The sequence below is a fragment of the Haliotis rubra genome, unplaced genomic scaffold (assembly GCF_003918875.1).
Source record: "Haliotis rubra isolate DU_JTF1 unplaced genomic scaffold, ASM391887v1 Scf391, whole genome shotgun sequence".
Taxonomy (NCBI): Eukaryota; Metazoa; Mollusca; class Gastropoda; order Lepetellida; family Haliotidae; genus Haliotis; species Haliotis rubra.
In genome coordinates, this window is record NW_025767070.1 from 757,044 (window position 1) to 784,956 (window position 27,913).

At 40.0% G+C, this 27,913-nt stretch overlaps 2 protein-coding genes across 2 annotated transcripts; one reads left to right on the top strand and one right to left on the bottom strand.

The window, feature by feature from the left end:
* Positions 1-3,413, top strand: LOC124286799. Its single transcript, XM_046723236.1, has 3 exons — positions 1-161; positions 2,192-2,386; positions 3,117-3,413. Exons 1-3 carry the CDS (start codon positions 1-3, stop codon positions 3,256-3,258), a joined length of 498 nt encoding a protein of 165 aa, XP_046579192.1. The 3' UTR covers positions 3,259-3,413.
* A 630-nt stretch (positions 3,414-4,043) lies between these two features.
* LOC124286777 (cytochrome P450 3A29-like) lies at positions 4,044-16,708 on the bottom strand. The gene is made up of 13 exons (XM_046723210.1): positions 16,635-16,708; positions 15,864-15,951; positions 15,174-15,227; positions 14,482-14,661; positions 14,061-14,177; positions 12,249-12,337; positions 11,627-11,778; positions 9,752-9,856; positions 9,248-9,360; positions 7,328-7,416; positions 6,267-6,404; positions 5,864-6,016; positions 4,044-4,164 (listed from the first exon to the last, which is right to left on the bottom strand). The coding sequence occupies exons 1-13, from the start codon at positions 16,706-16,708 to the stop codon at positions 4,044-4,046; spliced, it is 1,473 nt and encodes a 490-aa protein (XP_046579166.1).
* Between the last annotated feature and the right edge of the window lie 11,205 nt (positions 16,709-27,913).

Consider the following 27,913-nt stretch of genomic DNA (forward strand, 5'->3'; position numbering starts at 1 on the left):
ATGAATGCTGAAATCACTGGTAAACTGACAAGTGACAAGAGAGAAGCCTTCCTCAGGAATATGTACCAAGACTATTTCCCAGAGACAGCAGTACAGAGGATCGCGTCTACACTGACACGTATGTGTGATCACTTGATGTCCACGCCGCGGCTGAAAGACAGGTACCATTTGTAATCATGTGCTTATAAACATTGCTTCAAATTCTACTGAAAGAACTGATTGTGATTTTGTGGCGAAAATAATTTTGCTTATATACATGCGGCCAAATTGCGATAAAAAATAGAACAAGATAAACATGGGAAGAGGAAGTATTTAGATGACCTAGTGAATGTGTTAGATCCACATTATAGGGCGCGGCCTTATGTTAAAGGCGCATCTGATGGATTTATTGACCTACTCATAGAAGGCCAGGCCCATATATCTGAGGCAAACTCCAGAATCCCGTATAAGCCCCAGCAGAAAATATGGAGTTCAGAACTGAGTGCTCGCATTGCAGTCAAGAGCACAAGTAGAGTCATCTTTTATTCTTTCGTGTTGTTGATTGGACGGAAGAAAACATTCAGAGTATTGACAGCCTCAATATGAGTGTCAACCAAGCTGTCAAACATCAAATCAGCACAGGCTCATGTTTTCATGGGTTGCCTTTCTCTTTATGTGCGTCAACTGGTGTGTTTTCTGCTCAGGATCAGCCACCTCCCACTCGAAACCGTCAATGTGTGATTTCGATTCAACATATCATTTTGTGTTCAACGCGGTTTCCGTTTCGCAAATTTCAGTGAAACGTTTTGTATTAAGCATGCCCTTTAAGATGCCAGATGTCCATTAATGTCTGAGAGGAAAAAACAGTGTTGGAAGTATGGTCTATACAGAATTATTAGTGCGAGTCAATGTTTAAGTTCAATACAAGTGATTTCTATCATTTGTAAGCCTAAGGTATTTGAAGCAAGTATAGTATGACCAGAAATTATTGAGAATTTTAGGAATATGTTTACTTGGATTTCTAGTATAAACAACCTTGACCAGCTATCAAGTGCTTGGGTTCATTCAAAAGAGACAACTCCGTTAATCCTTTTTCATTAGTTTGTGAAGAGTTATCCCCCTTTGTTTACTTGCTAGCAGACGACATTTTCAGTGATCCTCGGTATGGATGACTTAGAGAAGAATAAGATGATTTTAGAGTATTATAACAAAGACATCAGATCAGCTAAAGTGATTTCAAGTAGAACAGGCATCCATTTGTCCACTGTTTATCGTGTTTTGAAAAATATTGCAAATGGATATGGCATTGAGCACCAGGGAGGAGCAGGTAGGCCCAGAAAATTGACTGTCGGTGACAGGAGGCGGCTTGGTATTCTTGTTTCTAAAAACAAACGAAGGAGTTTAGAAAACTTAAGGCTGGATATGATTGATAGAGGAACTGTGGCTGTCTGTAAGGAGACAATTAGAACTGAGCTGCATGCAATGGGTTGGCAGAAAAGTCGAGGAATTCCATCACCGATTATGAAACCTGAACAAAAGGAGCGAAGGTTGAACTGGTGCTTACAGTATAGAAATTTTAACTGGGACAATGTGATTTCCTCAGTTCTGTGTTCTGTTTCTTAATACACTGAAATTCTGGACCAAACAAACTGAAAACCCTTTGTATCAGCGCCCAAAGTACAGGCCGAAATTTAATGTGTGGGGTGGCATATCTGTGTTAGGGGCAACGCCCCTCTGTGTATTTGAAGGGAATACGAACAGTGAGCGGTACACAGATATTCTCGAGGGACATTTACTTCTATCTGCTCACGTGTTCTATGGAAATATTTGGATTTTCCAGCAGGACAACGACCCGAAACATCGTTCAAAGCATTCACAGGCCTGGTTTCGGACCCAAAAAATGACATTATTTGATTGGCAAAGCTATAGCCCTGGCCTAAATCCAATAGAAAATGTTTGGGGACTTATGAAGGAAAGTGTCAATAAGAAAAATCTGACAAATATTGCTGAAATGAAAGAAGAGGTGGTCCGATATTGGGACAGCATGGACCACGACTTTCTAACTTCTTTAATGAGTAGTATGCCCCGCCGCATTGAAGCCTGCATTGCTGCTCATGGTGACTTGACAAAATACTAGCTGTAAAATTTTACAGTCTTTAAATTCTCAATAATTTATGGTTGTACTGTAAGTGTGCCTGTTTTTCATCTTTAGACTGTATCAAGAGATACGGGAATTTGTCGTGACTGGTGTGTCGAGGGTCAACTCAGCTCCGCTGTCATCTGAACGTGTCATTGAGAGGTTCTGTGGCAACACGACATTCTTCAGGCCTGGTTATGAGCATATGTGGAAAGTTGAAGACAACTGTTGTCCACTGCTGTGCTATGATGTGGATCTTAAACTGGACAGGTACAAGGCAGTCACTTCATGTTTATCGGTATATACAACCCCAAAGCTACAAACCATTCTAATGGTTATGCTCCGACTATTGTTTATTTTGACATCTGTTCATATACTTGTCTAAAACTATAAGGGAACACATTAAAGTTCAAGTTTTCCTTATCTAGATCACCACCATCAGTACCATATATAGCATGCACAAAAACCTGGAAAAGAATATAGGAATACGTGTTTCCTTATTCTTTTCCATATGTATTATCATTCTACGTTAGACCGCCTCCGTGGTTTAGTGGTTAGAGCGTCCGCCCAGAGAGCGGAAGGTCGCGGGTTCGATCCCCGACCGCGTCATACCAAAGACGTTAAATCATGGTACTTGTTGGTCCTTGCCTGGCGCTCGGCATTAATGGGTACAACAAGGACTGGTCGGCTCGGAGTCAGTATAATGTGTCTGAGCGGGGTATTCATGCTTCACTGCGGCATGGTATCTCAGTGGGCTAGCACTATAAAACCAGCTTAATTCTGGGCTAGTACAAGCAGCCACACATACATATACACACGCATGCACGTCGTCATATGAGTGAAATATTCTCCAGTACGACGTTAAACCCAATTTCACCCCACCTCACCTCATTCTACGTAACCATCGGTTTCATTATATATTTCTTTCATACATATATTTCATTATAAACTTCTTTTACATAAGCACTGTAGAAATCCATTTAACACGCTCTATTGTTAGATACGACGGTAAGCTTGTCACCATGTCTTCTCTGTGTCTGGCAATACTAAAGCAGTGGGTGGAGAGTTATCAGGCAGCCATTAAAGAGGGATGCATAATCAAGGTATGCGTCGATGTACACTGTCTTTGCATGTGTGTGTGACGGCTGCCACCTAAACACATGCTCATGATATTGTGACACCGTGCTGTCGACACCGCTTTTGACAGAGATTTCTTATAGTTGTAGAACAGGTTTTGTTGCTTCTGCTTTGTTCTCAAGCGCGCAAACTATTCGACTTTTACAGGAGTAGAAATATACTTCAGCATAAATTTCCAGTTCATAAAACATGTAGAGTTGATACGGGAAACGTGAAATGAAAAGTGAAAAACAACTTAAGAGATGACCCTATCGGGCTTCTATAGTTTAAAACATAGAGCTGGGTTTCCCCTTTAGGTCACGTGGATTGTTTTATTGATGACATCAGCTAGCAGACGAGCTGATGTTTGGACAACTTTTGAAGCTGAGTAAGTTCATAGAAAATGTTTGCAAAGATCGCGCAAAAATGCATTACGTGCTAGACATAAAGTTGCATTAGTTTTAATAGTAGATGACTGTACGAACGCAAATTGATGAAAGTCTGAACATTTTTTGTTCAGACCCGTGCCGATCAACTGATGAACGTAAACAATCGATAGGTGGCGCGATTTGGCGAGTGGCTCGTGAGAAATTATGTCATTAGAATATACCACGGAAACGTAAGTACCACGGAATCATATGACGGCATGGTACAACAGAGTTTGTATAACGTAATACCAATTGTAGTGATAATAATGTTTACACAATTTGTCACAATTGTACACTGTATACCCCTGACTAATGTGTTTTGGCATTCTGAATAAACAATGGTTGATTTTCCTTTTTGTCCTACACAACGGTGGCGTCATCCTTTAGCATCTGTGGGACAGTCTCAGCACAATATCTTCAGCCGGTTTCAGGGTGTTGATTTTCTTGAATGCCAATTCATCCTGTAAACAAAGCAAATGGGACACATCTTTACTTCCTGTTGATCTGCAGGTATTTGCACGTTCATGGGTAAAATGAAAAATTAATTCCTCACACGCGCCCATGTCATCAGATTCACTGGCTGCTTACACTGACAAAACGTTGATGAAACCTTTGATCGTGGGTTCGAATTCAGGACAGCATGCACCCTGTGTGTGTGAGTGAGTGAGTGAGTGAGTGAGTTAGTGGGTTTATGAGTGAGTGAGTTAGAATTTATCGCCACATCGACAATATTTCAGCCATGTCATGACCAGAAAAAATTATACAACAATGATCATACTCAAACCGTGTAAAATCCTGTCGCCAAAGGACAGCATAACAACGAGATTATCAAATTTTATTTAAAACTAGTTTGATAGCGTGTAAAATTGTAAACTGTCAATTAACAACACAATATAAACATGGGCTAGAGCTCGGTGGCAGCCAAAGTTTAGACAACCATACTAGGCACGGTATATAACTGAAATACTGTTCACAAAGGCATTCGGCTCACTCATAGGAAAAAAACAAATAATTGATAAGCACACATATTACACATCCCAGAGTCAGCGTCAAATATTCAAAACCTCTGTCAAGGTATTTTCACGATAGTGAGTACATACCATTTTTCAGCTTTAATGATGATATAGAGGATATTTTATTAATGTTGTCAAATAACGTATATATTTCATCGAGGGTCTGACAAAGTTGATATGTTCACGAGTGACGCAGCCACGACTGAACATATAAACTTTGTCAGACCACGAGGTGAAATATACATGTTATTTGACAACATTAACAAAATATTCTATTTTATCATGTTTTGATCATTGTTTATAAAATTATGATCGAGACATCGAGTAAGTCTGCATTTTATTACGCAACCCAACTACAGTCTAGCCCTTGAGCTGAAAGTAGTTCCAGGCAAAAGTGATATTCTACTCAGTGAAAATACCTTTTTATTTTCACCAATATTTACAGCATTTCACCCTTAAGAATATAATAAATGTATATAGTTAAACCCGGAGTCTCATTTGTGATGTTTGTATTTAAGATTTGTGCACGTGGCTTTGAGGAGACCGCATGATGTACAGGAAAATTATTGTTTCCATGATTTTATATAAAATGCAACTTACCAGAATTGTTAAACGTAGCATTTGTGTGATTTTGAATTATGGCTTAATTTTTCCTACAATCGCCAGCGGCTGAAGGGGTGGTATAAAAGGTACTGTAAGTCCCCGTGGTCCCTAGTATGGTGGATCTACCTTCAGTTGCTGGCGATCTATAGCCCGTTTTTATATTGTATTGTCCTAATTTGAAATTCAGCTTTAAAGATAAATACTAGTTATATTTTGTGTGTCTGTGATATTCTAGTTGGTTTTACTGTCCTTCGTTGACAGGTTTTAGTGATTTCCCTGTATTTATGATGAAGTTAAACACTTGTTTTAGTCATGGCTAAAGTGTTATGGCTGAAAGATTGCCGATGTGACTTTTAAATTTTAACTCACTCACTCACTTATATAAAATGTATGTGGACGTAATTCAAATGTTGAAAAAGATTAATTACACGCATTTTAATTTTAGATATAAAATATTTATTTATATAATGACCAAAGAAGTGTCAAAACAACGAAGGGTAGAGTACTACCCCCAGACCCCGCCCCCGCCCCTTACACCCCTCTCCCGTTAGGTATTAAGTGATCGGGACCTTCCAAAATGATTGTACCTCTGTGTGTTTGGCATACGTTCAAACTTGACTCTCCTGAGGACGTGAACCAGGGCTATTTTCATCTCCACCCTGGCTAACCGCATCCCAATGCAGATTCGGGGCCCATATCCAAAAGCAAGGAATGAGAGTGGATTTGACTTTTCATCGTGCCTGTAAACATAATTTGATACTGTACCTACCGGTGAACGTGTCCATCATTTTGTTTCAGAGCGAGAGCACAAATCTCAACATTCAGTTTAAAGTAAATCTCGTTTAAGGCATTTAAAACAATATTGATTGGAAAAAAAAATGTGATGACACTATGAGGGAGAGCTGGAAGCAGGTCAGACAAGATGTAAACGAGGAAGGTGTTGAGATACTCCAACGCACACGATATTGCCTAAACATGGCATATCTTTACCTCTCTGGTTTAAATACATTTGGATCCTTGAAAAGCTGAGGGTCTCGTTGTAGAGCAAACACAGGGATAAAGACGGTTTGACCTTCATGGATTGTCACATGCTTGATTCGAATAGTCTCAGACGCTCTGCGAGTAATTCTGAAACAAACGGTTAGCAGGGTTGAGGAATGAGTACAGAGCGTCGTACCAGTATTCGCACCATTCCATGGCTATAAGTTTACCGCCTCATGAATCATGTCATCTTGTGCCCTCGTCAACATCCATGACAGCAAAGGTGACTTGTAAATGTTTAAACATCAAGTTTGTAATGCAGAAGTTCATTTGCCCGTGGAATGTAATTTTAAGCACATATCGGTTCACCCAAAGAACAGTCCTTACTAAAAATGGCAGATGATATTTGATAGTTGATTTTATATATGTTGTAGTTGGAGTACCTTTCAGAAGTTGGTAAACCATAGATTGGATTATAGAATGACATGTACAATGCATACAATGAATCCTTCGAATAATTGTTGACAGAGGTGTCAAAGAGTCGGTAAAAAATCGACATCGGGGATTTAATTTTGTGAGCCAATGTCTGGGTAATCTGTGGCAGGTACAACAGGTAATGTCGAAGGACCAATGCGAACGGTCCTTTACAATTTCGGACTTGTCACAATGCTGCTTCAACAATTTGTCATTGATACGTGGATTTGCTGGCCTTCCTGCTTGTATGTATGTACAACGCTTGTGACATCCAAACCCAGTGTTAAAGGATACATTAACATGTTAATGGAATGTGACATTTTATTCAGGACACACTCGTGTCAGAAATAGATATAGAAGGTCTGTGGTATGCGTATTCACGCAAACATATCACATTCAAATCTTGTCAGTAACACGCAAGTTGTACTACTTTGATGAAGCTATACATGAATGGTTACCCGAATCACTTCAAAGCAGTGGTTGGAAATGGAATAAATGTGGTATAAATCCTGCTTCAAGTAATCAGATCGTTCCGGTAATTTAAAAATCGCCAGTTAATCTAACAGCTTGATAACATATAATATTTGGAAACTCACACTATAACCGGTGGACATATTCTCAGCGTCTCAGTGATGACGTTGTCCAGATACTTCAGTTTTCCTATGTTGTCGTAGTTTGGTTCCTCCTGAAGACAAACAATAGAAAGTAACTTGCCGCACAATGAGTGACTGAGTTAAGATTTGTAGTCACATCGGAGGTATATCAACCATGCAAATGCAAACAATTAATACATCCAAGATACATAAAGCTGGATTATCAGTATGTCGATGGGACAGATAAAACAACAAGGACATCACAGATATAGATGTAAAACTTGCACGGAACCCTTAAAATGTGTAGCACAAACTAGGGGTAAGTAATGAATGAAACTGATATATATCACAACTTTGATATTTAACTTCCTTATGTAAACCATATCAGCATTAGTCATGTTAATGTGTGAGGAAGTATTGCGGGTTGCAGTGTATGACAAATCCGGGCTAATTTTATTAATCTACGATTCAAATTCCAGATCATAGGTTTTGTGAATGGTGAATGGCGAATAGCGGCGTTTAAGGCGTCTGGGCCACGATAAGTATCAAGAAAAGCAAAGCTTTGAAATCTAGTCTGAATCCATAATTATATAATACATTAAAACTTCATTTTCGAGGGAGATAACTCTGCAGTTCACGGAAAGGCATGGTGTACTTTACTCGTTACACTGCTATACTGAGTCTAACAAAATCCTAGTAGAAGGTCGCATTAGCAACCTTTGGGACTGACCAATCAGAACACAGCTTACCAAATCGCAAAAGTTCACATTCGCACATACCGTTTGAACCTTTACCTAAAAAACTCGAACGATTCCGAATGCTATTTTCCGCACGATCGCTTCCGAGTGATACACATGGAGGACGCAACGAGTAAACAATCGCTGAAAATAGCGTTTTTGTCAATATTCAAGGATGTCATCTTGCGGAAATATAAGCTAATAGTAACCATGTCATTAAAAAAAACCTAAGCGTATATACTGCAGGTCAAATATGTGTGTTTCATGCAGATTTTCGTTTATTGATAGATCAGTGTCAGCGACCAGGGAAGAGAAAATCCAAAAACCGTTTTGTAAGTCCCGCCGAACCCTAACATGTAGCCGTTGTCTGATTGGTTAAATCCGTTCGGCCGTCTCGCGTTTGATTGGACGGTCATAGGTCGCTCAAAGGTTAGCTGACGCGACCTTCTACAAGGTTTTGTTAGACTCGTATAGCAGTGTAACGAATAATACTGAGCCTAAGTTTACTTAGACTGGTACTTTACTCATCGTTTAACTTGCCATCGCATTGACCAGGCACTGTGTAAGTGTAAAATAACCTATGGTTCTTCCGAAGATGTCCTTGATTGGGGACCATTGACAACCGAGGCTGATTTTCTCTCTTTGCTTTCAGTTTTGCTGCCATTTCAGACATTGCTACACATCGAAGGGCAGATAACTCAAGATGTATAGGTATTCGGCCTGTATTCATTTGCGAATTTTAGTTCAGTTAACTTACTGAATTTGCTCAGGGATATTGTTAGTTTATTTATTATTTATAGTTTATTTATGTGTTGTTTAACCCCACACTGAGCAATATTCCCAGCTAAAATTCTGGAGTCTATAAATAATCGTGTCTGGACTAGACTGACTGACTGACTGCGTTTGGTTTTACGCCGCTTTTAGCAATATTCCAGCAACATCACGGCGGGGGACACCAGAAATGTGTCTGGACTAGACAAACCAGTGACCAGAGTGAGTGAGTGAGTTAACACTTAACGTGGCATTAGTATTATTTCAGCCATATAGCTGCAAGACATTTTTAACATTCTCCCCTGAAAGAACAAAGTGAAACTTGGATGGATGTCTTTGCTACGTTGTCGTGGAAAACGATAAATAAAACTGACATCTCAAGTTTTCTTTCATTTCCTCATATGCCTTCTTGTACATCCGGGTTTGTGGCCAGGTAGTGCGAGGCAAAGTTCAGAGTTGAAGAAACTGCTTCATACCCAGCAACGTAGAACACCGTCCCTTGGGCAACTATCTCATCGGTAGATAGACCTGTAAGTGAAGCGGGTGACATTCTGTTAGTGTTCCGGGGAAAATGAGTTTCATGCTGCTATAGACAGTATTTCAATAACTGTTATAGCTCGTACACCAAAGAGAAGCAACTATACACAGTATACTGACTCCGAGCCGAGCTGTACCCATTACTGCCGAGCGCCAGGCAGGGACCAACAAGTACCATCTTTTTGGTATGACGCGGCCGGGGATCGAACCCGCGACCGGACGCTCTAACCACTACACCACGGAGGCGGTTGCGTCAATTAAGACGCATGTGCATCATTTAGCTGTATAAAATGGAACATCACTGCTAACGAATACCCGGTCTTGACTTTCTATAAAGAAACCAGTATGTCATTTCTAAAACAATGTTGTGATGGTTACCTACGTCTAACTGAATGTTTTCCAGGGCAGCCTTGTCCCTCCTCCACCCCCGCATCCATCAGGAGTTGCAGGAAGTCTGTTCTCTGCTGCAATGGCAACGGTTGATAACCTTTAAGGACACCACACATTAGATACAATCCACTCCAGTGTTCATATCAGGTGTGCCCGCTTGCTCTTCACAAACTCTCATGGTGCATCAATGCACCTTTCCATGGTACTAACAGCCTCCGCCGACTGATCACGATGCTCATCTTCACCAATCATTTCATGGTGAGTGAAGCGATTTCACGTAGCTGTATATTGTATTCACCCCTGACATGGGCGGTTTACTCTACTCACGAGTCGAATGCAGGCACATCCTCCATACATCCAGGTCTTGCATTTCGGTAAACCTACCGTAACCATTCCCATGGTTATTACGACCCGCAATTTCCTCGCCCTGATATTTAATAAGATTTTTCTACCAATTAATTGTCGACATAAGATACAGAGGAAGAGTAAGGGAGATAACTCGCGCATTATCCCAAAGCCAAAGCAACCGCCAATATAATATTCACAAAGAGACATCCCTTGAGGGATTTCTTTTGCCTGTCAACAAGTTTTTCAATATTGACTTTCTCGCAAACTCCATCACAATCAGTTGGACTGACTGTTACGTTGTTGATATTGTCAAACCAACACTCTGGTTAGTTTGCAACTCGCTGTCTGACCACTTAGTGTAGCCAAGCATATTGGAAAATGAAAATCACGTGTGGGTATATTGCGCTCACGGGAACCATGGGAATAAATGCAGGGGTAAGCGAAAGTTATCGTTCTGATAGACCAAGATATTCATATAGGATATAGAGGATGATACGAGTCGTTCAGACTGCCTTCAGATCAGAATATTTCGACGTGAGCAATAAATATTAAGAACTTAGAGACTTGCTTGACGGTCCGTAAGTTAAGTACGATGCTTAACTACTGACATACAAAACCAGAAGCACTGGTACTCGACAATATCTGCACATATTTTTGTAATTGATTAAAAATGTCCTAAATAAATTATATACTGACCATCACCAACAGCATTGAAAATGTTCTACCAACCTCTCGCATTTCTTCCCGGTTATTCAGGCGCTGTTTGATCATTTCCTTGATGTTCGAGTCAAAGAATTTGATGATACTTTGAGAAAAGACTCCAAGGCCAACTGTTTTCAGGAACGTTGAAAGTGATGGCAGCATAGCTGTGTATACCACAGAGAGCGGAGTGAGTGAATCAATGGTTACAGTTATCCTCAACCTTATTGTATGCTTCTTACTTAAGTCCTGGAAACTTCCTAGCTAGCATTTCAAACCAAACCAGCAGTTATAAGTAGTCCCAAATTAAGGATTCCTGGCGGGTCTCTATTTAAGAAAACGAACAAGAAAACATAGGGTGATTGAAAAGTATAATCCCTACCTATTACGGAATGCGTTGGCTAATTTATATTTTTAAACTTGTTAATCCCCTGTGAGGTCAACTGATGTCAAGGACGCGGGAGTGCGACTGGTTTATAGTGTTTCCTCCTGGTAGTGTTAAAAGGCTTCCCCAGGGTGAATTACGTCGTTGTCACAACACAATGCTTGCCTGACACCTCTTACTTTCATTTTGGCAAAGGTGGAAATATGAAGGTGACTATTGTTTTAAGACGGAGGGCATTCAATGAGTTCAAAGATGTAAATAATCGAGTGATCAACAGCATGAGCATCGATCTACACAATTGGGATACGATGACGTGTGTCAACCAAGTCAGCGAGCCTAAGCACTCGTTCCCGTTAGTCGCCTCTTACGACAAGCATGGATTGCTGAAGACCAATTCTAACCCGGATCTTGATGGGCGTTATATAATACACTCACCGTTTAGTAGTAGTATTGGTCTGATGAACCTCGGTGGTGTGAACATTTGTTTAACGTTAGTAACGAAAGGGTTGCTGAAATCATTTTGAGAATCGACCTTTATACCAAAGGCAGTTCGTGAAATCACATCAACAGTAAAAGCTCCAAAGTACCTGAAAAATATGACAACAAATTGTTTTTACAAACACAAACCTGTGCACGTAGGGTTCATTTAACTACGGGATTCGTTACCATGACCATGTCTAACCGTAATCCACGAGTCAATGTGTTGCGAAATACACTGTAGTGTTGGCGAAATCATTTCCGTGATTATACCGTGATCGATTCCGACTATATCATAAGAATGCTTTTTAAAGTCACTGAAACTGTTAAATAGTGATGTTATCATGCGTTCGCATGTTTCTGCCACAATGGCGGCACAGATCACAAACACATGCAAAGGCAAAGCAGGTGTACGCCTGAACAAACGTGATCCAAGTCGAATAAATTTGGAAATGACATCAGCGAGTATGAATTACTTTTAAGCATTTAGATCACATGCTACTTTTGGCGCTGCCTGATGACGTCCATTTAATTATCACTATGAAGACATGATTGAATAAAATGTAAGCACGATACTTACTGTTTCACATTTACCCCTTCCTGCTTCCCGATGACTTTGGAGAAGTTGCTTGTGAGGGTCTCTGCACAGTCATTGATTGCGATACACATCTAAAATAAAAATAGTTCAGTTTGGTCGTTGTTCAACACCGCACTCAGCCATATATGGGGGCGGTCTGTAAATAATTGAGCCTGGACCAGACAATACAGTGATCAACATCATTAGCATCTATCTACGCAACTGTTATACGATGCCATGTGTCAGCCAAGTCAGAGAGCTTGACCACCCGATCCCGTTAGTCGCCTCTTACACCAAGCATGGGTTGCTGAAGACCAATTCTAACCCGAGTTTTCACGGGTCTAAAACGGAAAGAGCGACAAAACCCTATCCATAATCACAAGAAACATCTGTCCATTTGAACGATTCATGACCATGTGTTTAGGAATCACTTTAAAACAGTAGGAACACCCAAGGTGTTTGCACCGGCACTTCAGTTAAATGGCGCTGCGTCACCTTGTTGCAATGGCTTATATCCCAGGAGAAACAATTATGAACAAATATGGAACCCCTGGGTAAACAATATGGGAAGTTTTGTTTCCTGACCCGATAAAGCTACAAACTTTACCTTGTTGTGTTTCTCTATATCCGAATAAAGCAGTTACTGTCTGCTGTAAAAATTAGACACATTGAAATCAGTTGGTGTTAGGCTCATGTTTGATGCACACTTGGTTTCCTGTTGTAGCCAGGTGTCACACAATCTATAAAGTTTCCTTTCCTGGTCAGATTCCATAAAACAATTCCATTGTGATCAGGTTGCTCTCTCTGATTGTTGCCTTGTAGTAACTTCAATACATATGGCACTCAATACTGTATGACCACAAAATTGTGTCTAGCCATAACAGCTGGGAACGGACAACACTGGTTGTCTGGAGCACCATCAATACTGTAACGTGATTTAACTCCCTCTCTCTGACCACAAGTCGTGTCTAGCCTTTTACAGCAGGGAACGGACAACACTGGTTTGTCTGGAGCACTATCAATACTGTAACTTTGATTTAACTCCTCTCTGACCACAAAATGTCGTGTCTAGCCATAACAGCAGGGAACGGACAACACTGGTTTGTCTGGAGCACCATCAATACTGTAAAGTGATTTAACTCCCTCTCTCTGACCACAAGTCGTGTTCAGCCATAACAGCAGGGAACGGACAACACTGGTTGTCTGGAGCACCATCAATACTGTAACGTGATTAACTCCTCTCTCTGACCACAAGTCATGTCTAGCCATAACAGCAGGGAACGGACAACACTGGTTTGTCTGGAGCACCATAAACACTGTAACTTGATTTAACTCCCTCTCTCTCTGACCACAAGTCGTGTTCAGCCATAACAGCAGGGAACGGACAACACTGGTTTGTCTGGAGCACCATCAATACTGTAACGTGATTTAACTCCCTCTCTCTGACCACAAGTCGTGTTCAGCCATAACAGCAGGGAACGGACAACACTGGTTTGTCTGGAGCACCATCAATACTGTTACGTGATTTAACTCCCTCTCTCTGACCACAAGTCGTGTCTAGCCTTTACAGCAGGGAACGGACAACACTGGTTGTCTGGAGCACTATCAACATTGTGACGTGATGTAACCCACTTACTATGTTGAAGTTTAGATCGACATCCTTTGATACTCCAAAGAAAGTGTGTCCTTCAGCGTAAAAAATATTTATCTATGTGACAATGTAGTCTAACGTGTCTAACGTGACAGGTTACCCAGGTTTCGGTGAAGTGCTCAAGTGCATTGTGTGCCCCTTTTTAGACAAGGGAAGTCACTCACCTGTCTTAGTTTTCTGCTGCTGAAGGTGGGTGTGATGATGCTTCTCACTCTCTTCCAGGGAGCATCATCCAAGAAAAACAACCCCAAACTGAACGGGTAGGGTACAAGTGCAAATTTCTGGAACGAATATGAACCTATACAGCGTGGGATAAATTGTCTCGTTGTGTCTTGGAGAAGCATGTGATAATAGAATAGAATTATATGGAATTCAAACTCATTGGGTACATTTCTGTCGACTGAACGTCATGTGTGTCTACAACAGTTGATTGACTGGCTCAAGCTTAAATAGTTTTAAAACTGGTAATGTATTGCAATTGTGGACGTTCGTAAAGAAAACAATAACATGCTTGTAATTCATTACATTGTTTGTACTTATATATGTATCAGTAAAGTTAGACAAATGAAGCTACAAAATGTTTACCTTCCGGTTTCTGAAAACGTTTGAACTTTTGGCCAAGACCTCCTTCAGAATGTCCAGATCGGATATAACAACACATGGAGCTGCCCCTGGAAGACTCTGTGAGATAATAACAACACATGGAGCTGCCCCTGGAAGACTCTGTGAGATATAACAACACATGGCGCTGCACCCTGGAAGACTCTGTGAGACATAACAGATTTAAGTCACAAAATCAGACAGAGAGTATTGTTTTGTATACAGCAGCATACAGTGGCTCACTGTTTCCAAAGCTGTTTCAGATATTGCCTTGATCTTTTTCTGTTGATTTCCTTAAAACACAAGTAAACCTATTGTTTCTCATTTCTTTTCCTCGAGCATATTTAGTATGAACTCACCCATTTTGATTAAAGTGAAACAAATAACAAATTTCTAAATGTTAATGTAACCGTCCATTTAAACCCCTAATTGGTGCAATGTGTGAAGCCAGTCCTCGTGTCCCTTGTCGTGACAGCGCTTACACAAGTTTAGTTAACAATTAACCGAGCTGAGTATTTTCACAACAGCCAGTCGACTTATCGACGGCAGTCACAACGGGTATCGATGGTGAGACCATTTTCAAAGGTTGCAAAGATATGTCCAGATTTAAATCACATCTAGATCACTAAGGCCCGTCTGTTGTCTTTTCTCATTTACATAACAGCACGTGTACCTACCTCGAATACATTTCCAAACTGTTGTCTCCAGGTTGCCATTGTATGGAAGAACTCCTGTGATAATGGAAATGAGAACTTGTGGTATTTTATCAATATAGTCCAGCATCTCCGACTTTTGTGAAGTACAATCGCGCATAGGTTTCATAACATTATAAAAGTCCTAACATATCTTGCATCTGTACATGATGATCAGGATTGTATCATTCAAGACCTGTTTCAAGTTTCTCTAAAAATTTTAAGGAAAATATGTGGATGCCATTTCTAAATATTACACATTAGTAACCAACATGCTGTCGGATAGAGCTCTCTATTTTGACTTCCACCATGATCACCTAACATGGGCACATATTGATAGTGAACCATGAACACGTGCTCCTGATTCAGTCAGAACTAGTCAATAGAGCCAACTCTTAGCAGAGATTGGCACTACCATGATGGAAATGAATTTATTGAAATTTTATCATGGCATCTGGTGTTTCACTGCCCAGGTGACCTCTCTGCTTATTTGTATCAAGTTTCAGCAAGAGCCGGCAAACATCTAATATCTTGTATCTAGTATCAACATGGCTAGGTTCTAAGAGATCAATGGTATCATGGGTATCGTGTCAAAATGAGAATGTTACCATATGTATATACTTGCAAAAGTCAAAGGCATTTCCGAATTGCGTCAACAGTTATAAGTGAACCTACAATGCCAGTCATGTTCCCGACAAGTGGATAGGGCGTTGGTCCAGGGATGCCCCGCTTCTTGAAGTATGCGTGGTTCCACGTTCCGTATCTGCAACACCATTGATAGTGGAGCTGGTGTAATGTCCAAATCGATGCTACAGGCTCTTAAACACATTCAGTGCTCTGAGTGGCTGGTCAAAATATTGCAGTCTGACCGCTGCAGTTTGTTATAGGAGGGCTGGGGCGGTGGCCATGAACCAGATCGCTACTCCCACCAATAATACAGTGTGTAAGGGAAACTTGTATTCTATAAATCATACCTACAGGAGGGACAGCTTTGTAGTGGTATCTAACGCTTGTATAACGTGTATCATTTCCTTAGTTTATGTACTGGTCAGGAGTATTCATCCCTGAACCAAAACGGGTACTGGTCAAACAGGTGGTATGCACTGGAGATAGGAGTAATTAATCCGGAATGGAAGTTCATGGGCCGTTATGTCCAGTAATGAATTTCTCAAAAGCACAAGCATTTAACATAGTTTCTTAGACTCGATATAATATCGTTATATTTCTCAATATGACCTATTGTGGAACTCACCAATATCGAAAACTATTTGTCATTGTTGTTAAAAGAGAACATTAGCATAATAGCGTTTATCCTCGACCTCGACCAAAACAGAGAAGTTCATAAGGACCTGGAGGCTTATAGATGTAATGCTAGGTCGGAGACGCACAACCATTGATGCCTCACTTTGTTTGCGTGCGTGCGTGCGTGTGTGTGTGTATACTTACATATACAGGAGCACAGCAGCCGCTAGGACCAGGATGACATACAGTGGAACATCTACAATCCCCAGGATGTCCATCTTGAAGTGTTGAGTGGACAGTGATGTTGCTTGTCAAAGTAACACCCACCTATATGTAGGAACCCACAATGCCTTGCGTGAAGCTAATCTGTCCCGTCAGGTTGGCCTCCAACAAATGACGTGAGTTTACATAGGGATCAGAAACTAGGTTGAGTGGGTTTTTCCCCCTCTCTGATTAATTTCCATTTAATTTATTATTTTTCAATAACTGTATTGTTGCTTATCTGCATTTGATTAAAATATATACACAAACACATTGCCACTGGACAGCTCATATAGGGCGCTACCATAATGAACTAATGGTAGTTGTTGTAGTAGTGAGTGAGTTGAGTTTTAATACTGCCTTGGACAGAATTCATTATACGTCAAGCAGTGTGAGTTGAATGTGCTAGGAGAGACAGAATGAAGCAGCTCTCTGGAGATAACCACATTGATGAATGAATGAATAGTGTTTTATGCAGCATCAGCAACATTACAGCTACTAGCGGCGAGAATTAGTCAATAAAAGCTCATTCAAACCAAGTGAGTGAGTGAGTGAGTTTAGTTTTACGTCGCATTCAGCAATATTCCAGCTATATGGCGGCGGTCTGTAAATAATCGAGTCTGGACCAGACAATCCAGTGATCAACAGCATGAGCATAGATCTACGTTATTGGGAATCAACTGTCTCAACCAAGTCAGGGAGCTTGACCAACCGATCCCGTTAGCTGCCTCTTACGACAAGCATGGTTACTGCCAAGTGGTTAAAGCGTTCCCTCGTCATGCCGAAGGCCCGGGTCGATTCCCCACATGGGTACAACGAGTGAAGCCCATTTCTGGTGTCCACAGCCGTGATATTGCTGGAATATTGCAAAAAGCGGCGTAAAACCATACGCACCCACTTTGGTATGCTGCAGTAGTAGTAGTAGTAGTAGTAGTAGTAGTAGTAGTAGTAGAAGTAGAAATAATAGCAACGGTAGTAGTAGTAATGGTAGTAGCAATAAGTAGTAAGAGTAGTAAAAATAATAGAAGTAGTAGTAATAATAGCAATAGTAGTTATAGTATTAGTAGTAGTAATAGTAGTAGTAGTAGTAGTAGTTATAGTAGTAGTAGTAATAGTAGCAGAAGTACAGTACAACCAGAAATTATTGAGAATTTAAAGATTGTAATGTTTTATTTTTTTCACTGATTACTCACGTATTAAATGTGAATATTAGCAGAACATAACTCCAGATTCAAAGACAGGTGAACAGTTAGTATTTTGTCACGTCACCATGGGCAGCAGTGCAGGCTTCAATGCGGCAGGGCATACTACTGATCAAAGAAGTTAGAAAGTCGTGTTCCATGCTGTCCCAATATCGGACCACCTCTTCTTTAATTTCAGCAATATTTGTCAGATTTTCTGTTGGATTGAGGTCAGGGCTATAGCTTGGCCAATCTCATAATGTCATATTTTGGGTCCGAAACCAGGCCTGTGAATGCTTTGAACGATGTTTTGGGTCGTTGTCCTGCTGGAAAATCCAAAATTTCCATAGAACACGTGAGCAGATGGAAGTAAATGTCCATCGAGAATATCTGTGTACCGCTCACTGTTCATATTCCTTTCAAATACACAGAGGGGCGTTGCCCCTAATACAGATATGCCACCCCCACACGTTAAATTTCGGACTGTACTTTAAGCGCTGATGCAAAGGTTTTTCAGTTTGTTTGGTCCAGAATTTCAGTGTATTAGGAAACAGCCACACAGAACTTTCATCTGAGAAAATCACATTTTCCCAGTTAAAAATTCTATGCTCTAAGCACCAGTTCAACCTTCGCTCCTTTTTTTCAGGTTTCATGATCGGTGATTGAATTCCTCGACTTTTCTGCCAACCCATTGCGTGCAGCTCAGTTCTAATTGTCTCCTTACAGACTGCCACAGTTCCTCTATCAATCATATCCAGCCTTAAGATTTCTAAACTCCTTCTTTTATATTTAGAAACAAGAATACCATCCGCCCCCTGTTACCGATAGACAATTTTCTGGGCCTACCTGCGTCACTCCCATGGTGCTCAATGCCATATCTAATTTGCCTATATTTTTGCTAAATGCCATATCCATTTGCAATATTTTTCAAAACACGATAAACAGTGGACTAAGGGATGCCTGTTCTACTTGAAATCACTTTAACTGATCTGATGTCCTTGTTATCATACTCTAAAATCAACTTCCTCTTCTCTAAATCATCCATACTGAGGATCACTGAAAATGTCGTCTGCGAGCAAGTAAACAAAGGGGGATAACTCTTCACAAACTAATGAAAACGGATTAATGGAGTTGTCTCTCTTGAATGAAACCTAGCACTTGATAGCTGGTCAAGTTTGTTTAGACTAGAAATCCAATTACACATATTCCTAAAATTCTCAATAATTTCTGGTCATACATAGTAGTAATAACAATAGCATTAGTGGTTATAGTAGTTGTAATAACTAGTAGTAGTAGTAAAAATAATAGAAGTAGTAGTAGTAGTAGTAGTAGTAGTAGTAGAAGTTGCTGTTGTTGAACATCTTGTGGTGGTGGTAACAATGACACAACAAAGAAATAAACAAAGACGCTTATCAATATTCCAGGAATATCCCCTCGGGAGACACCATTTCCACGCGTTGTAGCCATGTGGCGAATTGAACCCGGGCCTTCGTCGTGACGAGCGAACGCTTTAACCACTGCCACGAAAGATAATTGAAAATAGCGACTATTTCGATGATATAATCAAACTGTAACTCTACCGGCGCTTAGTGAGCTGGAGTACTGCTACATGGCTCTATTTTCTAAAATATAATTTGTTTGAAAACATGTAAGAATAAAACAATCGTATAATATACATCGGCGGTTCTGACGTTTTTATTTCGCATCATTAAGAACCAATTCATTTGCTTCTTCGGACACAAACAGAAACACAGGAGGGGTCATGTGAATGCAAGTTCCTTGCAATCCCCAGGATTCATTAAACCTTCACTGAATAATTTATTTATACACAAAATTACCCACCCACAGATTACAGCTTACAAACTGTTGTAGGCATTATTAGAAAACATACTCAAATTTCACACTTCTTTCAATTTTTAGTTACGTGACAAAATGGCAGAGAATGCAATTTTCTCCAGCGTTATATTAAATTGTAAAATACATAGTGTTCAATCAACGTTATGACTAAGTTCATACAGCTTTTATTATTTATGTTATTTAATATATAATTTTTAATAAAAATGCCGTCCTTCCTCAGTCCAAATATATTGTTTATAGTTGTTTTTTCACATTATATGGTCTTGATTCCACTGTTTGCAGTTTGTAGGATGTATCGATTAATAAAGACTGTACCATCAACTCGCAGCATCATGGGGATGTTCTTATGAAAAGCGGAACCGTGAAGATCCGGGTTAGAATTAGTCTTTAGCAACAACCACTGCTTGTCGTAAGAGGCGAATAACGTGATCGTGTGGTCAGGCTCGCTGACCTGGTTGACACGCATCAACTTATCCTAGATAGCTGCGTGTGCTATTGATCACTGGATTGTCTGGTCCAACACAATTATGTACTGACAACCACCACAGACTGAGACGTTAAACAACAACAAACAAAACCAGTTTCCATTACACAAAATATAAAGCCTTGACACTTGTAAACTGAATCCGACAATGGAATGAATGAGTGAGTGAGACAAAACGGTTTATACGCCGTTTTAAGCAATATTCCAGGAATATCAGAGCTGGGGACAGTAGCATATAAGTAATCAGTTCCGGACATCAAAGCATTCCTAAGGAGAACAATAGCATTCCAAAGAAGGACAATAGCATTCCAGGGGAGAACAATAACATTTTTCAAGGAGTACTCCTACATACCAAAGGAGTTTTCAGGAGCACATTCCATAAATTCCAGGAGCTGTCTTTTGAACCCTTAACCCGATTGTATACAATGATAGCCTACATTATGGCTCTATACCAGCCGGTAAAGAGTTAAGTGGCGTCTTTATTAAACATCATGACTCACGGAGATGGGAAAGTGTATTGAAATGTTATGAATAGGAACCAAGCAAATTTGATATATTGAAATCATTGCTATTAAATTTTAAATGGGTGGAATGTTGGCCACCTACATCATTTAAATATTTGTGTTGTTTGCCATTCCATTTATCGTGTCTTGTTAACCAACCAATCAGACAGCATGTGTACTACTCTACATCCAATCAGACAACACAGGCACTACACAATCCCATGTTGCACCTTCCACTATGAGACATTTCAAATCAGTTATCATTGCTATCATAGACCAGAAGAGTTTTGGAAAAGCATTTCTGCTCGCAATCAATATAGCGCAGAAGGTGTTGGACATGAGACGTATACGCTTCTCAACAGACCAGTTACTTATTAGTGTGTTTCAAGAAGTGAAGGATATTGTGAATACTCAGGTACATTTGCATGAAACTATGATGCGAACAAGTGAGTTGTACAAAACCATGTACACCGAGATGGCAGAGCGAATGAAGACCTTAGAAGAGACACTGCCATCAGTATCGCCCGCTCTCTTGAGTTTGCTGTTGGATTACATGAAAATTGCTGCCACATCTGCCAACGAGAATTCAGAGAACGGAAAGCAAAAATCTCCCATCGCATCTCTTCCTAAGGCTAAGAAAACTAGAAAAGTGAAGGAGAACGAGTAACAACCAGTTGCAAAGAAGACAAAAAGAACACAAAAGCGGAAGACGAAAAAGGAGGTAGCCACTCCAGCAATCAAACCAAGGTAAGTGTAATCATTACGATAATTAATTATATTTGTTCTACCTAATTGTTTACAATGAAATAATTTTGTTTCTCAATTTATATCTTATATTTCGGGCTCCTTGCCTCCTATCAGTGTAAATTCAGAGGTGTTTTAATCATGCTTTGTAACATGGTGATGATCATTATGTACTGTAACACACTTTTGTGTTTAGTAAGTCACATTCTCCTCAGTACAACACGAGTTCCCAAAAGAAAAGCAGTGAGTTGAAACAGCAAAAGGCATTAGAAAGGTATTATTATGGCCCTCACAATCCGGGCGCTTATCATGGACCCTCCAAACTGCGTGATGAATTGAAGAAAAAGAGTCACCAGAGTATCAAGCTGAGGAAGGTGAAACCACAAACCAGTCAAACATAGTGTCAACGTCACCTCCGATGGACCCAGAGAGACTGGAATCGAGTCGTCTTTAGCGATGAATCCAGGTTTACCCTCAGATTCGTGGACGGCAGGCATAGAGTGTGGAGACGACGTCGTGAACGGTATGTCCAATGTTGTGTACAGGAAGTCGACAGATTCGGGGGCGGAAGTTAGACGCTGCATGGTGTGGGTTGCTTTCTGTGGGGACAACCGTTCCCGACTTCTGGTCATCCGTGGAAACCTCACAGCTGCTGCTTACCGCGACCAGGTTCTCACCCCTGAACTCGGTCCTTTCATGGCGGCTCATGGCCCAGGTCTACAGTTCCAGCATGATAATGCTCGGCCGCATACCGTGATGTTGACACAAAATTTCCTTCAAAACGCTGGAATCAACATCATGGACTGGCCATCGAGGTCCCCTGACCTTAATCCAATAGAGCACGTTTGGGATGCACTTGGGAGAAGGCTTCGTGGTCTTAGGAACCAACCTCAGAATTTGCAGGAACTTTGCGCTGCCTTGCAAGAGCAATGGCGCAGAATTCCCAACCACGTGTTCACAAGCATCAGGCAGTCGATGAGGAGACGGTGTTTGGGAGTGGTGAATGCGCGGGGCGGCCATACACGATATTGAACTGAGAAATTTCGCATTTTTATTCTTGTGACTTGACATTCTGTATACCCATGTTTTGGAACGGCGGTTTAGCCTAATGGAACTGATTATGGCACTGTCAGTGTATCGAGTACATCACACAGAACTCAGCATTAACCATCTTACCATCTCTTGTTCTTTTATAGTGCCCTGAAGAAAGAATTGAAGTTTCTTTTTTGACTCAGTATAGAAGATCACTATGATGTATAAGAAGTGATTAAAGACTTGCTGTGGAATAACAGACTGTGTCCCAACATATTGGGTGAAGAAGTATGGGGAGATGGACGGGTAGGCTATGAATGTTTCAGTAGTTAAAATTAACGAGTGGTTGCTAATAATATTTTTCGAAAGGCTATGTCTTTACAAGATTACGAGGACTCAAAACACAGTACATCTGTCTCTATTAATGGTGAAGATTTGTTGGAAAGTTGGCAATGGGCCCCTCCTCACGACTGTAGTCAATGCAAAGGAGAAGAAGAAGAGGAGGATTTTGTTTCTTGATAAATACCCATAACCAAAGACATGTTTCTTCATTTGAAACTGGTGCGTGCAGCATTGAGCATCATTATGAGTGAACTACTTGAAAAACATTTTAATTTTCTACTGAGGTTAGAACAAGCTAATCCTGCACAGAGAAAAGCTTTGTTGTCACTCTCATCTCATCACTCTGATCAGTTTAGGACAGTGATTACTCTGATATTTAACATTCTGAGAGGAAACATACCCTTAGCAGAAGAAGATAAAATACGACTGTCTCGTTACAAGAAGTGCATTCGAACATTGGCTAGCAAGACAGAAAGTGCTCGTCACAAACGTGTTTTGATTATTACACATCAGGTGGTTCTACCCATTTGCATCAGAGCCTATCAAGCCTACCTGACCTCTACACAACATGAGCAAGCCTATGATTCTTTTGACGAGAGAGAACTACCAAAGGTTAATGAGCAGCAACCAGGAAGTGCAAAATCCTCAGACAGTGAATCAGACAAAGAATCAAGATCCGAAGATTATGAATGATAATAACAGTGACGATGGTGATTATACAATACCCAACCAGAGTGCAAAAGTCAACACGGACATAATGCTTCGAGTTCCTGACCAACTCATCAGTGGTGTTTCCTCAACCAAAGCCATTGGTAAATTGATGGCAACATTGGGCTTTGTGAAAGACAATATTACAAAAGGACAATTGAATTTAGATGAGAATTTAGAACTTGTGCTACCTAATGGAAAGGTGCTGCATGGATCGAACATAGTGGACTTGATTCGCTTTTTCATCCTATCACCTCGAAGCAGACGTTTGCCAGTAGGCTATAAGCAGTTTCTTAAACTATTAAAACAATTACATGTACCAAAACATCTCATGAAACATACTCAGAGACAAAAGAAAGACAAAACAAACACTGTCAGAAATAATTTATATATGAAAAGAAAAGCATCCAATGGTGTTCCAGGTACAGCAAAATTTAGAAAAATAGTGCCTTACTAATGTACATTTTCAAATCATCTATATGTATGTTTATTTAATAAAAGATAAGTCTTTGTTCCATTGTTGTCATTGTCACTTTCTTCTCATTGTGCACTTATCAACTGAGTCTTGCACAAGCAAGATTGTCACTGTTGTGAAAGTTGAACACATAGGAAAGCAAAATGGGGAACCGATCAGTATGGTATAGCGAGCCTCCCACCCGATCCCGTTAGTCGCCTTTTACCAAGCATAGTCACTTTTATAGCAAACATGATTGTCAATTCTAATGACCCGGACTTCACGAGTCACATAGGAAAGAAAATAACCAGTCACTATATATTCCATATTTTTACCACTTGGCACTTTGAAACAAGATTGTCAAGCTGTGAATGAGTCAGTCACTTAACATATCTTCCGACAAGTGCAAGTCATCTTTGTCTTCTTCCTCTTCACATGACATTTGGCTGCATGGGTGAGAAAACGATGATAAGTATTTTTCAGCTGTGTCTTACAGTAAACACATGTAAACAGTCCTTGTCAATCTTCTCCATTGGCATCTATGGGCAGCAATCCCTGGCAGCTGTTGCACAGATAGTTTGTGTTGCTCATCCTGGAAAGACAAACACACTTAGCCACTAGCACACAATACATATATTCATACTCAATTTCATATTTTAGAAGTTGTTCATATTTATAAGATAACTGATTTATATAAATACATACCTATAGAAGTGGTTGTTTCTATGAAGATTGTCCTTCTCGCCTACACAGTGAACAACTGTTCAGTTGGTGAATATCCATAAGGAACACTATGAATACCATCATTTAATAGAAATCGCTTGTTGTCTATGGAGGTCAATGCCACTTTCCTTAATTTAGTTGTGTACAGAGCAATATTGAAAGATTGAATCAGGTGGAAAGAACATGTAACACACGTTTCTTGTTAAAAAGACATTCCTTGAACTTCTCATGTCTGAGGAATTTCTTGATAACTGATTTTTTAATGCCTTTGGTTGTCTTTTTCTCAATGAGTTCTTTGTCTGTTTTCATCAAGAAGGAATACATTTTCCCCTTCAATCCACAGAACTCTAGGATGATGTTTCCACCTGCTTCATCCTTCATTTTTCCTGTCACTTTTCTGTTTTGATAAGAATACAGACCTTTGGATCATTGGATGCATAATTGGAAGTATCAAATAAATGTAAATTTTGCTTCATGAACACATAAGGATCCAGAAGGGGTTTAAGGGGAAGGGCATGGACTTGCATGAAGAGACTGTCCGTGTCTGTCATCGGTAAATCCAAATGTTCATGTCCATATTGTTTTTGCATGATGTCATAGTAGAAGGAATAGATTTCATATTTGGCCAGATCCAAAATGGAGAAACCAACAGCAGTGGGTTGATCTAGATGCACACATAACTTTTCCAGTTCAACAGCTACCACCTCTTCTGACAAAAATGTTGGTATGCTTGAAGTTGCTTTTTGCTGCAAGTTTTGTAAGTTTGGGTCTTTGTGTCACCAAATGTACAGTTTGTGCTTACGTTTGTTCATACAAAAGCGGCCAAAGACACAATTGTTCATCAATTTATAACGGTCTTTGTCACAATTATCTTTTGCATTTTGCGATTCCTCAAGTTGAGTTCAACATATGGTTTCAACCACGGCCCTTGCGTAAGTTTTAACGCTCTGTGTATGCGGTTCAACATTAAACCATGCTTCAAATACAACTGCAATGTTTTGAAATGAACTACATAATGTGAACGATTTTTCAAGGTACAAAAAAGTTTTCTACCAGATGATTTCTTTGGAAGTTTATCTATTGGTCGTTGGTTAAAATGTGCTAACAGCTCTTTGTGCACGGGTGATAACTCATCAAATAGGATATCATCATGAATTGGGGCCATGGGGAAAGCAGCATGAGCTTTGTGTAAGTGATTGGGGTAGATCAAATCAACTTCTAACATATAGCCATCATCACCCTCTGTAGCTACAGTTGCCCAGTCTATTCTGTCAAACTCTGCAGGTTCAATAAAATGGTAATTTCCTATGGGAAGGGGTTGCAACATCACAGTGGCATACAATGAATTCACATCAAAGTACAATAGAGTGGAATATTCTTTCTCTGAATCAAAATCATTCATATGTTCATTGTTGCTTTCTGCATATTTTTTACCAATGACAGACACACCACCGTGAATAGAATGTTCAATTGTAAGTATCTACATCCGTGAATAAGTCCAGTTTAGCACCTGTGATTTCCATAGCTGCATCTAAACAGAAACCTGGCATGGAGTAATAATGACAAATGTCCAGTCCATAGTCGGTTAAACAACCTGTTCTAAAGGTTTCAATAATATCTGTTAACAACACATCTACTGTCACATACAGTCTCATGAAGTGACTCTCAGATTTGCATTGAAATGTATGCCACAATTGATGTGCAAACGCATAATCTTCATCACTTACACCCTGCTCGCTCAATGAACTGTAGAATGCTTCTTCTTTAGGTGGCAAACGTGTTTCCTTTAATTTTTCCCATGAATTCATATGTTCATAAGGAAAAGGCAATTTCTGTGTTAGCATATCTACATGCTGGGGAAATTGTTCTTTCAGATGGACAAACGAGTCCCCACCCTTCTTCAATTGATTTTGGGTCAGGTCGTCTAATGAACTTTGCAAAAATTTGAAAGAATCCAGAAAGACTAATCTATTGTCCACTGAAAAGGACAGAAATTGCTCTGTGGTATGAGGTATAACTGTGATCTCACGATCGCCAAAATTTTGTGCTACCTCTAACAAATGATGAGCATCGTAATGCTCTAGATTGTGAAACATCACAATTACCATTTTCCTTAACCGAAAGTTTAGATTGCATTTGTTATGCAAGACTTGGCGAAATTTTCTTGACAAATGATCATGATCCAATACTCTATCTGAACCTAGGAGCTCACCACACAAACCACAATGCTCTGTGTTTGCTATGGTTATTATATCTTGATCAGTAAGCTGCATGGGTTTGACTGAATCAAACAAGTTCATGATGCCATCATATTCCCTTAAAATACTTTCAATAAAGTGTTCTGCAGCATTTTCCCCTACATGAGTTTGAATGGGTTCGGAATATTGTTCATCAGTACAGACCACCTTGTAAGCATAGCTGCAGGGAACATGCTTATTCACACGAGAACTATTGTCTTCTTCAGGTACTCACAAACTTTCGAAATCAGCCACAATAAGAAACTTGGCTCTTTCAGTTTTGTTTTGTGAGCGTGAACCAAACTGATACACTGCTTCCTCTGTTTTGGGTAAAACAACTCTTTGAGCTTTGTCATAACAATAGTCTTTGTGAGCTTCTAACCGTTCCTTAGTAGAGTAAGTCCATAAACATTTTCTACAAACAAAGCACATGATTTAATTACCTTTTTTGTTTCTGACTAATCCATTTAAGTTACTAATGAGACAGTGATGCATGATGGGTTTCACAGGACCAAAACCCGGATAGTAAACCATTGCAATAAACCTAAATATAGTAGGAAATACATGCCATGACCGGATTTACGTATGTTTTCAGATATTTCCTAACTTCGGGCATATATTTCATATGAATCTATACCTTTAAAACATATGCTCATCGTACATTTTCGTATTCACAAGTACCTCGTTCATGTATGCCATGACCGGATTGTCAGGTATTTCCAAACATGAATTGCAAAACAGATACCCCAGTAAATACATGATCATACAGTATTTCCGATGCCTTCCTTTGAATTTCAATGGGTGCTGAAATTTCCGATTTCGTTCTAAGTTTACCCGGGTTGGAAACATGTAAATTTACTTAGGTGGGGAAACACTTGTAAATTTTCACATGTGCAAATGTTTACACTCCTTAGATATTTATGTATCATACCGGATTTCAGGGGTACGTATATGAAC